At 38.3% G+C, this 17,734-nt stretch overlaps 1 protein-coding gene and 1 non-coding gene across 3 annotated transcripts; both read left to right on the forward strand.

The window, feature by feature from the left end:
* The first annotated feature begins 10,778 nt into the window (after positions 1-10,778).
* On the forward strand, positions 10,779-13,791 carry zgc:162060. Of its 2 annotated transcripts, none has more exons than XM_073905910.1 (5): positions 10,779-11,009; positions 11,174-11,212; positions 11,305-11,640; positions 11,996-12,320; positions 12,881-13,791. In XM_073905910.1, exons 2-5 carry the CDS (start codon positions 11,176-11,178, stop codon positions 13,263-13,265), a joined length of 1,083 nt encoding a protein of 360 aa, XP_073762011.1. In that variant the 5' UTR covers positions 10,779-11,009; positions 11,174-11,175; the 3' UTR covers positions 13,266-13,791. The 2 variants fall into 2 exon arrangements, with proteins under 2 accessions (XP_073762011.1, NP_001082919.1); NM_001089450.1 differs by having other exon boundaries at positions 10,987-11,009; positions 11,996-12,229; positions 12,904-13,791.
* A 1,761-nt stretch (positions 13,792-15,552) lies between these two features.
* Positions 15,553-17,734, forward strand: si:dkey-83f18.6. Its single transcript, XR_012383001.1, has 4 exons — positions 15,553-15,589; positions 15,682-16,014; positions 16,284-16,635; positions 17,262-17,734. It is a non-coding gene; the product is annotated as a si:dkey-83f18.6 (transcript).

Genomic DNA, 17,734 nt, shown 5'->3' on the forward strand with positions numbered 1-17,734 from the left:
TTTAACATTTTTTATTAAAAAAACTATAAGTCTTATAGGCATGTGGAGATATAGCAACAATCTTGAATGTAGAAGGCACATTTTGACCACATTTGGGCCTTGTGGCATGAACGGCCTAGGAGGAGATACGTTTGTTTTCAAGGACAGAGTAGCATTACAGTATGTTGGCTTTCTCAAGCCAACCAAATAAGTGCTGTAGGCAAGTTTCAGGTATGTAAAGTCTAAGAAGGAAAGCTTTAGTATTTTTTTTTTTTTTGAGTGATTCTGCTTATCTGATGCAGTTAGGGAGTTCATTCCACCAACTGGGCAGATTGAGCGCGATTGTTCGGGAAAGTGTTTTCTTCTTTGGGATGGAACCACGAGGCGATGTTCATTCACAGAACGCAAGTTTCTGGAGGGCACATAGCAGATAAGAAGGAGCAAGGCCAGAAATCGCTTTGTAGGCAAACATCAGAGCTTTGAATTTTATCCGAGCAGCAACTGGCAGCAAACACCAGGAGCAGCAAATGTGCAAACGGATGAGCAGCGGAGTGACATGTGCTCTTTTAGGTTCATTAAAGACCACTCGTGCTGCTGCGTTCTGGAGCAGCTGAAGAGGTTTGATAGAGTTAGCTGGAAGCCCAGCTAGTAGAGAGTTGCAGTAATCCAGTCTGGAGAGAACAAGAGCTTGAACAAGGGGTTGAGCTGCATGTTCAGATAGGAAGGGTCGGACCTTTCTGATGTTGTAGAGTGCGAATCTGCACGGTCAAGCAATTCTAGAGATGTGGTCAGAGAAGTTTAGTTGGTCATCAATCTTAACTCCAAGGCTTTTCACCATTTTGGATGCATTAATGGTTTCCCCATCCATCTGGATTGAGAAGTTGTGATGTAGGGTCGGGTTGGCAAAAACTTCAAGCATTTCTGTTTTCGTGAGGTTCAGCTGAAGATGATGATCTTTCATCCAGTGTGAAATTTCTGACAGGCAGGCTGAGATGCGAGCCGGTACCAAGGGATCATCAGGGTGAAAAGAGAGGTATAGCTGGGTATCATCAGAATAGCAGTGGTAGGAGAATCCCTGTTTCTGGATGACTGATCCCAAAGATGTTGTGTAGATGGAGAAGAGAAGTAGCCCAAGAACAGAGCCCTGTGGTACCCCAGTGTTTAGGTGCTGTAGGTTGGACACCTCTCCCCTCCAAGACACCCTGAATGACCTGTCAGAGAGGTAAGATCTGAACCACTGAATAACAGTGCCTGCAACACCCAGTGACTTAAGCGTAGATAGCAGGATCTGGTGGTTTACATTGTCAATAGCAGCTGATAAATCCAGCAAGATGAGGACTGATGATTTAGGGTCTGCTTTAGCCAGTCTGAGATCCTCCATGACCGAGAGCAGGGCAGCCTCCGGAGCCTAGACTGCAGCTCTACACAAGACGTTTGGTCATAGGAGAAATGGTCGTGCCCAACTGAGTCTGGTTTGAGGTTTTTTTTTTTCCTTCACTTTCGCAAATTGGTGACATTTGTTCCTCAATGCTGTCTCCATCTTCCATGTTAAGCTCCTTTGACACAATCTTCATTGTAAAAGTGCTAGAAAAAAAGATGAACCGAAATGACTATTCCTTTCTGATTTAGCATATCTTAAAATTTACATCAAAACAGTGTTCATGAAACAATAGTAGAATGTTTACTCACAATCTTAAATGGCACATAGGTTCCCCCTTTTTTCATATTTATTATAAGTCTTTTGTGTCCCCAGAATGTGTCTGTAAAGTTTCAGCTCAAAACACCCATCAGAGTATTTATTATATGGTATTAACATGCAACATTTATATCTCACTAACTACAAAAGTGTCTGATAAATATGTTACATCAAAATCAATGTTTTCCTTGATTTATCCTCCATGATTCAGTGAAAATGGTAGGACCCTGATCATTGGGGATATGGAAACTTTAAAATGGCCGCTTTTTCGCATACAGGTTTGGCCATGACTGAAAATGTGGATCATGCACTTTTCTATATGTAGCAAATATAACAAACACCACTAAATGTTGTTTAGTCAGTGTGGGGAAGACAAAATGATACATATAACTATTTTAGGAAAAGGTATAATGGATTGGCTAGTATATAAGAGTGTTTATTAGGTATATAGAAGTTTCAGGTTTAGGTTCTAGATCAGTGGTTCCCAACCTGGAGTCCGCGCCCCCTTGTGAACTCTGCCAGGACTTATCCTGGATAAGGATAGGGATAACACTAAGGAGAAGTGTTGAGGTAGAAAAAGGCATAAAAATGGTCCACTATTATATAGGGCTGTGCAATTAATCAAAAATTCGATTTCGATTTTGGCTTCAAACGATTATAAAAAAGCATTAATTGAGATAAACGATTATTGCATCATATACCGCCCCCTTCCCAGTTGTACACATGTTGCTCTCAAAAGTGCAAAAGACCGCGTGCTTATGAGTGTGTGCAGCACGCACACGCAGTCACAAGCATGCAGCCAGTTAGCATTTGCTCCTATTCGCACACTGAGACGAGCAGAGGAGCGCAGACATCTGAAGTCATCTTAACGTGAGCGCTTTAATGGTCAAATAGGTGTCAAAACGCAGTGTTTAGTGATTATTTTATATTAACCCTCATTTGTGTAATACACAAATGAGTTGAGGATCAAAAGACGTAAAAGAGAAACCATTAAAGAGAGAGCGAGATATATTCTGTTGCCGCCTGTTTTTATTATTATTAATCAAACATATTGAGAAAATCCCTCTTTGCTCTTGAGTAAAGGATTTTTGTAGCTAAAGTGTTTTTCTGACAGTAAAGATGCTTAAAGCACAGTTTGTTTAATATTTTTATTCGATTGTATTTATTTCTCTTTCCCTTGCAGGGTGGAAAATAACTGTATACAGTTGAAGTCAGAACTATTAGCCCCCCTGATTATTAGCAACCCTTTTCCTCCCAATTTTTGTTTCATGGAAAGAAGATTTTTTTTTAACTTATTTCTGAACATAATAGTTTTGATATCTTATTTCTAATTACTGATTTCTTTTATCTTTGCTATGATGACAGCACATAATATTTTACTAGATATTTTTCAGAATACAAGCATTCAGATTAAAGTGCAATTCAAAGGCTTATTAGAGCAAGTCATTGTATAACAGTAGATTCTTCTGCAGACAATCAAAAATATATATTGCTTAAGGGGGCTAATAATATTGACCTTAAATTGGTTTAAAAATATTTAAACCTGCTTTTATTCTAGCTAAAATAAAACAAACAAGCCTAGAAGAAAAAATATTATAGGAAATACTGTTAAAATCCCTTGTTCTGTTAAACACAATTTGGGAAATATTTGTTAATAAAAAATTCTCAGGTGTGCTAATAATTTTGACTTCAACTGATAATCGTTTTGAATATTTGTGATTACAATTATGACCAAAATAATCATGATTATGATTTTTCCCAAAATCAAACAGCCCTACTATTATATATGTATTTTAAATACCAAAATATAAAAACACATGCTTAAAATTCCAACATAATAGTAAAAATAATTTTAAAAATAACTTTAAATAATTATTTAAATTTTGCTCACTCGCGCAATGTGCTTGTCAACGTGTCGTAAAGGCAAAATCAAAACAAAAACGGCAGAGAAACGTAAATGCAGTGATTCTTCAGGGGCGAAGAAAAAGATTAGACAGTATGACAAACCCTACCTAAATTTTGGTTTTATTAAAGGCCAAGACAAGTTAAAACTGATTAATTTATATTTTCTATACATATTATATATTAATATTACACAAACACACACATACAGTATATATTTATATATATACAGTACATATGTGTGTGCGTGCGTATTTATGTGCGTATGGTGGGGGGGCTCCAATGTTTGTATATGTTAATGGGGGGGGGGGGGGGGGGTTGTATTCTCAGTCATGAACATAAAGACCCTATATGTTAGAGAAGCTGAACACAGTGCTGACATGAATATGTGGTCTGAATGTAGAATTGGAGAATGTAAAACATCCAATGTTTTTTTATTTATTTATTTATTCTCTCATGTGTCCCTTTCCTCTTCCTCTCTTCTACTTTCTTTTTTCTGCCCCTGTCTAATATTCAGACTCATCACCAGAGTTATATCCAGTACAGTAGGTGGCGATAATGCTTTTAGTGAGTTAGTCACTGTCACGATTATCAGCGATCATTTCCCATAAAATCGCTGGTTTGCACCTACAATAACCATGGACTACAAATCTGCCATTTCTGGAATACATGTTCATACATGCACTCCGCTCACAATCACACATGCTTCCTCCTCTAGACTGATTACATTCACACCACCTGAGGATTGTCAGAGACTGATTAACAACCACTATTTAAGTCACACATTCACCCCTTCAGTTGGCAGAGTCTTGTTTACTGTAAAGTAGCATTACAACACGTTATCCCAGTCTTGTTATCTTGTGTACCGACAGTTAGCCTTGTTAGCCTCTTTGTCTTTGCCTGCCACCTGCCCTTCTGACCTTTTGCCTGTATTCAACTGTGATTCTGGATTGTCCTCACACACCTGTGTTGACCACCGCTTGCCTGACTGTGAATAAACCTGCATATTGGATCTTCCCTCAGTTGTTGGTGTTACTCCCCATCGTTACAGTCACAATAAAACAAGAAAAAGAAGAAGATACAGGTTTGACTGTTTGGAGGTGACTCAGAATGTAAATAGGACAGTATTATTTATTTATTGGGTTTTTATCATGAAAAATCACGTATTATGTTTGCAACAAAAACTGGTGTGATTTTATTTTAAATGTTAAATCAAATAATGAAATATTGAGCTAACTCAGACTACATAAGTAATAAAAAAATAGACAAACAGCAAAAAGGATTTTGCAGAAATAAATAGAGCATTTTTAGTCCTCAAAATGGTCAAGTATCCACACTAACAGCACAACTGATGTTTTTCAGTCAGTATCTAAGAGTGCTCTCACACCCGTAAATTGATTCTCTGTTCCGAAACAGCGATTAAAATTGTTACAATGTTGATCTTTGTTCTTGGTGGGGTTCACTTTCACACGGCAAAGTTTCTAAATGGACCAAAATAGCTCAAACAAGTCACGTGTGAGTAAACTCTCCTCACATTGGTCAGAGCTTCATGGTTTATTTGAGTCCCACTCAGCTGTCATACGTCCTCATTTTAATTTATGACGATAAGCAATAAGACAATATAGGTGAAAAGCTGCACTTTCATTTTGAACGGTGACAGACATCATGAAGAGATATAAATGAGAGGGATGACTTTCTCATACACAGCAGTTGGCTTATGAATATCAAGCTTTACATTATAGAGTGAAGTAACAGATAAACCAAGATTGCTGTTCAGTAGATTTTCCTAACGGATAAACAGCTCTCGTTAATAGTTAACATGCTTTCACTTTCGTATTTTACATGAAATGACATTTACCAGTAAAATTGATAACATCCTGCCCTACTCATAATTCTCTCTCTTAATATAGCCGTATGCCTATTACATATTCATAATACACTGTGATAAAGCTGGGCTCGGATTGTATTGCTTTCTCACTGTAACCTGTCTGCTCCAGAGTTCATTTCAATCGAGCTGAGACCACCTCATTCAGGCGATCTTGAACTGATTGTTTTGGCCCGAATCCGAGCACGATTGCTGGATTCACATATGCTAAAAGAACCTCACTAACTGGTGGAATGTGCCAGGTTCCAAAACAAAAGTCCGGTGTGAAAGCGACCTAAATTGTGTATATAGTGGAAACTGTTTGTGTGTGTTGATGCGCGATTACAAACTTACCTAAATAAAAGTCATAGGGTGTACTCACACTATGCTATCCGATCCTTGCTCAGGCCCGTTTCCCAGATCTTTTGAGAAGTGTGAGTACTCTGAATTGGGCTCAGGCACGATTCATTTGGCCGGCCCAGGCCCGGTTGGAAGAAGTGTGCCAGGGCGTGGTCAGGGCCGGCGCGTCTATAGAGGCGACCTAGGCGGCAGTATAGAGAGGGCGGCATCCGCGACACCTCCCTTACCACCCGCGTCCTCAGTTATGTCCGCGGCACCTCCCTCACCATCCACGTCCTCAGATATATTCGCGCATAAACGCATAGAGAGGGCGGCGTCAGCAACACCTCCATCAGCACCCGCGTGTCCTCAGTTATATCCGCGCATAGGGTTGCAGAATAGAGGTCCGCGACACCCGCGCGTCCTTGGTTATATCAACACATAGGGCGGCAGACTAGAGAGCGCGGTGTCCGCGACACCTCCCTCCCTCAGCACCCGCGCATCCTCAGTTATATCCGTGCATAGGGCGGCAGAATAGAGGTCCGCAACACCTCACTTCATTTTCATAATCGGTCACATTCGTTTTCACATTGGGGTTGAGGGCGGCGTGATTGTTCTCTGCCTAGAGCGGCAGTTCAGCTTGCTCCGGCCCTGGGCGTGGTTCATTTGTGCTTAGTGAGTGCAAAGTGCACCTGAGCCTAAAGCTGAAGATGAGACGTGACTTTTAAGAGACTGTTTGATATGGATTTATTAATCATTCTTACTGTTCAATGAATGCTAACTGTTGTAGTTTATTAAAGACTTATACCCCTTACTGCACAACAGCTGCACCTTCAGCAAACCTCCTAATTCCTGCAGCACGAGGACTTTATGATTGTTTATGAGCGTCAAAAGTGGCGGATCTGTTCAGCCAAATATCTGACTGCGTGTCACCGCATATCAAACAACTTAAACGATATAACTAAAGAAATCTCCACTGTGCTAAGCGAGAGCGCTTCTTACTGAACAGTGCATCATCGATGACGTAAGCATGCTCAAGCAAAAATACGATGTGAGTGCGGGGCATTGCGGGAGACAGGAGTGGGGTCAAGTGTGCTTCGGCCCGGTTCAAGGGAACTGTACACAATATCTGTGATATTATGGTTAACAGGCAGAGATAAAAACAGCTGAGACAGACAAACAAATTAAAGGAGAGAGTTCAAAACAGGAGGCAAACAATCACAGTAGTGCAATATCATATAAGGTTAAAGACAGGAAGCAAACAACATACAAATGGTAAACAGTAAAGATCTTTAAAGGTTGTATCAAGTATATATAAATAAACAACATGAAAATACAACACGATGCTGAGCCAGCATCGCTGATCTCCGCCTCACCCCCGTCGCAAACCTGCTCGCAAAAAATACACACTTAGGAGCTGAAAGCACACATCATGTGACCACACACTGGAATCGAACCGGCGACCTTCCGCATGAGAGTCGAATGCTCTAACAAGGAGGCCAAAGACCATGGCCTCCAGCATCCATCGCTAGAGCACCTTTAGAGGTCAGAGGAGTGAGGTGTACCTGCACAGCACTTACTAGCTGGCCCGTTACATGTGCATTTGTGTGACTCATAATGCCCACAAACGAGTGACAATCTCCCGGAAATTGCGCGTCTCCCTCTCTCCTCAAATAAGTCTCGCACCCTTCTCACCCTCGGACCCCTTCTCGCTCTTCAGACATGTTGTGCGCAGTCTATGAAGATTTTATTTATTAGAATTTACCGTAAAGGTGACACGGTGGCTCAGTGGTTAGCACTGTTGCCTCACAGCAAGAAGGTTGCTGGTTCAAGTCTCGGCTGGGCTAGTTGGCATTTCTCTGTGGAGTTTGCATGTTCTCCCAGTGTTTTTGTGAGTTTTCTCCGGGTGCTTCAGTTTCCCCCACAGTCCAATCACATGCGCTATAGGTTAATTGGATGAATTAAATTGGCTGTAGGGTATGAGTATAAATCAGTGTATAATGATTTTTCCCAGTACTGGGTTGCAGCTAAAAGGAAATTTGCTGCGTAAAACATATACTGGATAAGTTGGCAGTTCATTTCGTTGGGGCTCCCCCAGATGAATAAAGGAACTAAGCCGAAGCAACTGAATGAATGAATTTAATGTTTCCATTTCCAAATGTAATCTGCTTCCAATTCCATGTGATCATTAAATGTAGACCTTGTTTCTAATTAGTAATGGATTACACTCATCTATAATGAACAAATGTATATAATTGACCATTTATAGCATCACATCCTTTCATTTAATTGTTCATCGTTTACCTGGAGTCACTTTGGGTGCTTTCACACTTGGTCCATTTGCCTTGACCCACCCAAGTTCGATTGTCCCCCCTTGCAACCTTCTCGGTTGGTTTGTGTTCATGCTGTCTTTATTTCTTCTGAAACCTGCTACACTTGCATCGAGTTGCCGTTGTGTGTACGGCTATTGCTAACTGATGGACACGAAAACAGCCCCAAAATGGAAAGATGTACACACATCGCGGTTGTTCTGCTTTTACTGAATCATTTGGTTTTGGACATACGGAAAGCGACTCGCATCAGTCTGCAGCAAAAATATATTATAAATGTTCAGAACATCACGCAGCATCTGCAGAAACTGTTCTTGGAGAAGACAAGCAGACATTATCACTGTGTTTGCCCTGGCTCAGTCCCGCTTGTCACCAAGGTACAATACATGATACACACACACACACACACACATGAATGAATGTTATGAAAACGATAGTTTGTTGTACAGCTGGCGGTTCACATCCGTTACCTGGTACGATTGCATTCTCATCAGAAGTGAATTAGAGTTCACGTGAACCCTAACCCAGACCACCTCTTTCAGGCGGACCCGTGTATGGTTATTGGGTGCTCACCCGACGTACCGAACTCTGACATCAAATGAACCCGGGTGCAGACCAAAAGTGCTAGTGTGAAAGCACCATTAGAGTATTATGCTGGCCATCTACATATGCTCAGGGACACAACCTCTGGGTCTTAGTCAGAGGATGTAACTGTAAATTAATATTCTTCAAGTAGACCACCCAAATGCTTGCTCGTGCATAAAGAATACATCATGTTATATTTTGTTTTAAGTCAGTGATTGCCAGAAATCAGCAGGTCCAATATGTTGTACACTAGGCTTATCCATATGAAGTATTCTTATTAGCTAGCTTGAAAAATGGAAGCAAAGTCAGAAAAAGTCAGACCTGCAGATTTGCTGATTTCTTTTTTTTTTTTTTGTTAAATTGAGGACAAGATAACCGTAGGCTGCATGATTCTGGCAAAAATGTAAATCATGATTTATTTTGCTTAAAACCATGATCAGGATTTTCTCACGATTCTGTAGATGTAAAATAAAGGTTAATATGATTAGCCTATTATTATTGTTAATTCTCAAACATATGGTAAAACAACACTAATAATATTAGGCCTGTGTGTTGCTCTACTGTTGCTTAAAATCCAACATTTTGTACAGTAATTATGGTGGACTTGAACAGACTTTCAAGATATCCTGTTTGTTAATTTACAGTAAAATGACCACATCAGAATAAAAATATTCATAATTATAAAGTTGATTTATTATGTTTAGGACATGTGCTTACATCTGTTATTGACAACATTATTAATCATTTGTTTTCACTGGTAAAATTTGAATTTTGTCATTATCAGATTTCTTCTTGCATCATATTCAACATTATATATAGGCTAGGGTTATTATACTGACACAGTAAACATTTATTTTCATGCACTGCTTGTCTTAATCATAACTGTCCAATGTGATATGATCATTTAAATGATGTGCACACCGGTTCACTTTTACTTCCGAGTGCGGCTCATGGCTGCCATAACTGTGAGAAAACACACACACATGCAAATCAAACCTCCTGCACGGCTCTCAAATGATCACCCTGTTCATCAAACTGAACGTTATTTACAACTTCATTACCTGTTATTCACAGCCTTTGCAGCTTCTGTTAACTGAAGTAGGCGTTATGAGTGCACGTGCGCGTTCTTAGAAGTAAACAAACAGCTGGGGGTCAGCTTACATGTGATTTTGCGGCTGAGAATACATCATTACTTGAAGACAGAAATGCCATTTCTGGGTGAATTATACCTTATGAATACAGTATGTGACACTTTTAACACCATTTGAAGGTGTCTATGTTGCTGTGAAGACTTGTGCGTCTGCCTTTACCCTTCTCCCCTGACCTTGAAATATAATTGGCTGAATCGTAGAAAAGCTGAATTAAGATTGTGTGTATGGTCGAATCGAGATCCTGATCTTTTTTGATTAATTGTGCAGCCCTAATCTAAATTATCACCTTATATATAAGTATAATGGCTTTTAACTAGGCCCACACAGAATCTGCGTGTGCTGATATCTGCAGATTTTTAGCATTTAGATTTTCATTGATTCTGTTTATTTACTGGTGTGTGTGTGTGTGTGTGTGTGTATGTAAATCTATATTTATTCAGTTTTCAATTAATTTCAGTAATATTATTAACTAACATAAATATTTATATGATTTCTTTACAGTGTGTAGAATAATATTTTCTGTCTTTTAGTAGCAAATATTATTTGAGAGATTTGCTTTGTTTACCGAGTAAAATGGATTTAATTGGATTTGCATTGTAAACTTTAAATGAAAGTTAATAAGGTATCACTTTTTTAAAAAATATTAAGGTTTTAGTTATGATACTCCCAAAATCATTTGCATAAATCCACAGATTTTCAACAATATTCTGCGCAGAAAGTGTCTGCAGATTCTGTCTTTACTTTTAACTGATTAATTTGAATTACCTCAAAATCTTTGCAGTAACGTACATTTTCATAAAAAAAGAAAAATGTCACACCAAATCACCTGTTAATGATGTTATTTCAAACATTTAAATCGTCATACGAGTAGGTTGACTTGTTTATTACTTAAAATAGTTTGCATTTTAAAAGGTCATCTAATATTATAATAAAAAACAGACACTGGACTTACTATTTCATTCAAATTAGTATATTTTCAAGGAAGTACAGAAACAATATGCAAATGCAGCTGAATGTGGAAAAAAACTGAACAAGGCCTTTTTTGAGTAATAAGCAAATGATGTGACGAGCTGAATAATGGATGAGAGCAGATATAGAATAATCACAGTCTGAATCTGCAGACAGAAACATCAGACTGAGGACAGAAACACACCAGCTCTGAAGTAAGATCAACAGACAATCATTCTTGAATCAAAAATATTCAGAAATATTACAATTACACTCATGATTGTGATTTTTTTTTTCTGATGATTTTTAATGCACAGTCATGTTTTACTTAGAAATGAATATCAGAGTTATTTTTCATCTCAATGTGTTTCTTCCTCAGAAATGGCTCAATCTCTATATTTCCCTCTTCTCCTCATTGGTGAGTGTGTTTGTAGTTTTATTGATGGTTTATAGTTTCATTAGGTTTGACTCTGTTCTGAAAAGCATTAAAGCAAAGTGTCTCTTTCACAGCTCTCTGCTCCATATCTGAATGTGTTCAGCGTCAGTATCACTTTATAAATGAGAACAAGACCTGGACTGAAGCTCAGAGATACTGCAGAGAGAAATACACAGATCTGGCCACTGTTGACAACATGAATGATACGATCCAGCTGATGAAGAGTGTGAGTGATGTACATCTCTGGATTGGTCTGCAGAGGAAATGGCAGTGGTCTTCAGGTGGTCCTGCACTCTTTTTGAACTGGGCAAATCAACAACCAGATGGCAAAGATGAGTGTGCTTTTATGAGAAATGGAGAGTGGCATGATTGGAATTGTAGTTACACCTTGTTCTTCGTATGCTACAACAGTGAGTACAAATGCTTATAAAAAAAACTGTCATTTAACAAAGGTTTATTCGGATATAAATATGACTGTAAAACTTGTGTAAATTAAGTGTAAATGTAACTACAAGTCAAATCCACTTTGTATTTTTCATTATATAAACCAGCTACTCCTTTTGAATTATTTGTTATCTTTAATAGCACAATATATTGATTCATATTTATGACAGATGTTCTGTTGTGTGTGTGTGTGTGTGTGTGTGTAATATATATTTTAGTAACACAGACATGCATGATGATTTCGTTGCTGTTCCTGTTCACATTTTAACCTAAGCATAGAAGGGCTGAATCATGGTATCATTATTATTTTTTTTATTCAAGTGAGCAGAGGACTGGTGTTTGTCAATCAGACGATGAACTGGACAGCTGCTCAGAGTTACTGCAGACAGAATCACACTGATCTGGTCAGTGTGAGGAACCAGAATGAGAGTCAACAGCTGGAGAAGTTCATTAATGACAGTCATACATCTGAATCTGAAGTCTGGATCGGTCTGTTCAGAGACTCATGGCAGTGGTCAGATCAGAGCAACTATTCATTCAGTTACTGGAATCCAGGTGAACCAAATAATTATGCAAATAATGAAAACTGTACAGTGCTAATAGAGAACACTCGGGGACACTGGGGAGACCTCTCTTGCGACCGTCAGTTTTCCTTTTCCTTTTCAGTTTTCCTTTTTCCTCTGGAATTTTTCTGAAAGGAATATACGATCATATATAACAATAAAGCACCAAGAGTCTGTTTAAAAAAAAAAAAAAATGTTTCCCCCAAATGAATGCAGGTAGTTTAATCAAAAATGCAACATTTTCTGACAAAAACTAAGAAAAGGGAGTACATTTTCAAAAAGTATAATACACACGCATAAATGTGTTTTAGTGAGCATGTGCATGTGTGTGTGTAAACTCTTTCACATTTCTAACCTCATGCAAATCAACAGGGTGGATCATTTCACTGTGGTTAGCTCTGATGAAGCTGTAAATAAGCCAAAGGAAGCTTGTATAACTAATTTTTACATGCAACCTGACTTTCACTTTCTCTAATTTATTTTTCACTTCCAAGAGACTCTGAAGTCCTGTAACTGCATTAGGGCGTCCCGTACAATATTGTCAATGGCAGTGAAAGTGTTAAAGTTGACTCTACATGTCTGACATGTCAGATTTCTCCACAGTGTTTGTTCTGCATGTTGTTGTTGATCAGTCTCTCTCTAGTTTCTGCTTTGTTTTGTGTCCAGATAAACTGATTGTGATCCAGCAGAATCTGTCGTGGTCTGAAGCTCTGAAATACTGCAGACAGAATCATGTGGATCTGGTCTCGGTTCAGTCAGTGGAGATGCAGCGTCGTGTGATGAACATGGTTAAATTGGCGTCTACTGAGGCGGTGTGGTTGGGTTTACACAACTACTGCAGCATGAACATGTGGCTCTGGCTGAGTGGAGACATGGTGTGCTATCAGAACTGGGCTCCAGGGAACGGCAGCACACCGGAAAACTGCAAACTGGAGAACAGAAAAGGAGCAGTTCAGTCTGGAGGAGATCAGACCTGGATCAGCCTTCCTGAATCTCACAGACTCAACTTCATCTGCACTAACTACTGAGAGTGAAAGATTTTTATATGTTTGTTTAAAATAATCAATGCTCTTATGCTGTTTTTATAGTAAATTGTGTTTATTTCAACTGTATAATTAAAAAGTCTGTAAGTTAACACATTCAAATGTTATTCTCTACTTGAAAGTGGTTTAAAACATTTAACAAAGACAGTTGAGTAAAATTTCAGTCAATTGGAAACTAAAAATAACAGTTCGATATTGTGACGTGTGCATACTGAACACTTAAAAGATTAAAGTAAACAAGTCTTGTGCAGTGATTTCTTGTTTTTCTGGTGGTTTGTGAACTTCTCACTGCTGTGTTTTTGGCATATCTTTACAGTTGATTAGTTTAAAAATTGATTGTGTGCATCAAACATTTAATATATCTCTTGCATGTCTTTAATTACAATACAATTTAGTTTTTAGAGTGTACGAGTAAAAGTTGTTTAAAAAATATTGCAGCATGTATGCAGTGTTCAACCTTCCCACATTGAATGTTCAACCTCAGCTCAAATAAAGATTTGAACAAGTCTAACAATTACTGCATTGGCTCCCTATTAAATATTGTATACATTAAAACATTTTATTGACTACCTACCAAGCCGGCTTAGCTCCACAGCACTCTCGCACAAACAACTGTTAAAACTTTATTTCATGATACAATTTGCACTGGTTCTGTTCAGTACTCGTGTTAGATTGAATCAGATTTTGTCGTTTTTGGATTGAACTGTTTCTTGGGGCATCGGATCACACATGTTCAAAAGCTTATAAGCTTATATTATAATCAACATGCATTTAGTGTACTATATCTAGTACCACAAAATGCGTGTGGCTGAGCAAAATGGAACAATTTTGTAATTATCAGATTTCTTCTTGCATTATTTTCAACATTATATATAGGCTAGGATTATTATACTGACACAGTAAACATTTATTTTCATGCACAACACTTTGTGTTCGCTATGAAAGAAAAAACATATCAAATGTGATATGATCATTTAAATGATGTGCACAGGTTTCGCTTTCACTTCTGAGTGCGGCTCATGGCTGCCATCACTGTGAGAAAACACACACATGCAAATCAAACGTCCTGCTCGGCCCTCAAATGATCACTCTGTGCATCAAACTGAACGTTATTTACAACTTCATTACCTGTTATTCACAGCCTTTGCAGCTTCTGTTCACTGAAGTAGGCGTTATGAGTGCACGTGCGCGTTCTTAGAAGTAAACAAACAGCTGGGGGTCAGCTTACATGTGATTTTGCGGCTGAGAATACATCATTACTTGAAGACAGAAATGCCATTTCTGGGTGAATTATACCTTATGAATACAGTATGTGACACTTTTAACACCATTTGAAGGTGTCTATGTTGCTGTGAAGACTTGTGCGTCTGCCTTTACCCTTCTCCCCTGACCTTGAAATATAATTGGCTGAATCGTAGAAAAGCTGAATTAAGATTGTGTGTATGGTCGAATCGAGATCCTGATCTTTTTTGATTAATTGTGCAGCCCTAATCTAAATTATCACCTTATATATAAGTATAATGGCTTTTAACTAGGCCCACACAGAATCTGCGTGTGCTGATTTCTGCAGATTTTTAGCATTTAGATTTTCATTGATTCTGTTTATTCACTGGTGTGTGTGTGTGTGTGTGTGTGTGTGTGTGTGTGTGTGTGTGTGTGTAAATCTATATTTATTCAGTTTTCAATTAATTTCAGTAATATTATTAACTAACATAAATATTTATATGATTTCTTTACAGTGTGTAGAAATATTTTACACCAAATCACCTGTTGATGATGTTATTTCAAACATTTAAATTGCCAAATGAGTAGGTTGACTTGTTTATTACTTAAAATAGTTTGGATTTTAAAAGGTTATCTAATATTATAATAAAAAAACAGACACTGGACTTCCTATTTCATTCAAATTAGTATATTTCCAAGGAAATACAGAAACAATATGCAAATGCAGCTGAATGTGGAAAAAACTGAACAAGGCCTTTGTTTGAGTAATAAGCAAATGATGTGACGAGCTGAATAATGGATTATAGCAGATATAGAATAATCACATGGTCTGACGCTGCAGACAGAAACATCAGACTGAGGACAGAAACACACCAGCTCTGAAGTAAGATCAACAGACAATCTTTCTTGAATCAAAAATATTCAGAAATTTTACAATTACACTCATGATTGTGATTTTTTTTTCTGATGATTTTTAATGCACAGTCATGTTTTACTTAGAAATGAATATCAGAGTTATTTTTCATCTCAATGTGTTTCTTCCTCAGAAATGGCTCAAACTCTATATTTCCCTCTTCTCCTCATTGGTGAGTGTGTTTGTAGTTTTATTTATGGTTTATAGTTTCATTAGGTTTGACTCTGTTCTGAATAGCATTAAAGCAAAGTGTCTCTTTCACAGCTCTCTGCTCCATATCTGAATGTGTTCAGCGTCAGTATCACTTTATAAATGAGAAGACCTGGACTGAAGCTCAGAGATACTGCAGAGAGAAATACACAGATCTGGCCACTGTTGACAACATGAATGACACAATTCAGCTGATGAAGAGTGTGAATAATGTACGTCTCTGGATTGGTCTGCAGAGGAAATGGCAGTGGTCTTCAGGTGATCCTGCACTCTTTTTGAACTGGGCAAATCAACAACCAGATGGCAGAGATGAGTGTGCTTTTATGAGAAATGGAGAGTGGTATGATGGAGCATGTAGTGACTCCTGTTTCTTCGTATGCTACAACAGTGAGTACAAACGCTTATAAAAAACTGTCATTTAACACAGATTTCAAAGGAGATGTAAATATGAGCGTATAATTTTTGTAAATTAAGTGTAAATGCAACTTTTCAAGTCAATTCCACTTTGTATCTTATAGAAATATTGTTGACTATATCAACCCATTGTTTTAGTAACAGACATGATGATTTCATCGTTGTTCCTGTTCACATTTTAACTATAAAGCATAGTAGGGATGAATCATGGTATCATTCATTTGTTTAATTTTTAATTTAAGCCAGCAGAGGACTGGTGTTTGTCAATCAGAAGATGAACTGGAGAGCTGCTCAGAGTTACTGCAGACAGAATCACATTGATCTGGTCACTGTGAAGAACCAGAATGAGAATCAACAGCTGGAGAAGTTCATTAATGACAGAAACTCATCTGGATCTGCAGTCTGGATCGGTCTGTTCAGAGACTCATGGCAGTGGTCAGATCAGAGCAACTATTCATTCAGTTACTGGAATACTGGAGACCCAAATAATTACGGAGGGAATGAAAACTGTACAGTGCTATTAGAGAACACTCAGGGCCATTGGGCAGACCTCTCTTGTGACCGTCAGTTTTCTTTTGTGTGTCATGAAGGTGAGCAGATCCCCAAACACACTCAATCCATCATCAGCTCCAGATCTCTTGACTCTTTCCATGCCAGTGTTTTTAAAAAGATTGCCAGCATTTATGATGAGTTTTTTTTCTCTGGAATTTTTCTCATAGGAATATACGATCATATATAACAATAAAGCACCAAGAGTCTGTTTAAAAAAAAAAAAAATTCCCCCAATTGAATGCAGGTAGTTTAATCAAAAATGCAACATTTTCTGACAAAAACTAAGAAAAGGGAGTACATTTTTAAGAAGTATAATACACATGCATAAATGTGTTTTAGTGAGCATGTGCATGTGTGTGTGTAAACTCTTTCACATTTCTAACCTCATGCAAATCAACAGGGTGGATCATTTCACTGTGGTAACTGATGAAGCTGTAAATAAGCCAAAGGAAGCTTGTATAACTAATTTTTACACGCAACCTGACTTTCACTTTCTCTGATTTATTTTTCACTTCCAAGAGACTCTGAAGTCCTGTAACTGCATTAGGGCTTCCCGTACAATATTGTCAATGGCAGTGAAAGTGTTAAAGTTGACTCTACATGTCTGACATGACAAATTCCTCCACAGTGTTTGTTCTGCATGTTGTTGTTGATCAGTCTCTCTCTAGTTTCTGCTTTGTTTTGTGTCCAGATAAACTGATTGTGATCCAGCAGAATCTGTCGTGGTCTGAAGCTCTGAGATACTGCAGACAGAATCATGTGGATCTGGTCTCGGTTCAGTCAGTGGAGATGCAGCGTCGTGTGATGAACGTGGTTAAACTGGCATCTACTGAGGCGGTGTGGTTGGGTTAACACAACTACTGCAGCATGAACATGTGGCTCTGGCTGAGTGGAGACATGGTGTGCTATCAGAACTGGGCTCCAGGGAACGGCAGCACACCGGAAAACTGCAAACTGGAGAACAGAAAAGGAGCAGTTCAGTCTGGAGGAAATCAGACCTGGATCAGCCTTCCTGAATCTCACAGACTCAACTTCATCTGCACTAACTACTGAGAATAAAAGACTTGTATATGTTTGTTAAAAAATATATGCATATAATAAATATATATATATGCATATAATAAATGCTTTATTGGACTGT

This window comes from Danio rerio, chromosome 7, assembly GCF_049306965.1.
Source record: "Danio rerio strain Tuebingen ecotype United States chromosome 7, GRCz12tu, whole genome shotgun sequence".
NCBI classification, from domain to species: domain Eukaryota; kingdom Metazoa; phylum Chordata; class Actinopteri; order Cypriniformes; family Danionidae; genus Danio; species Danio rerio.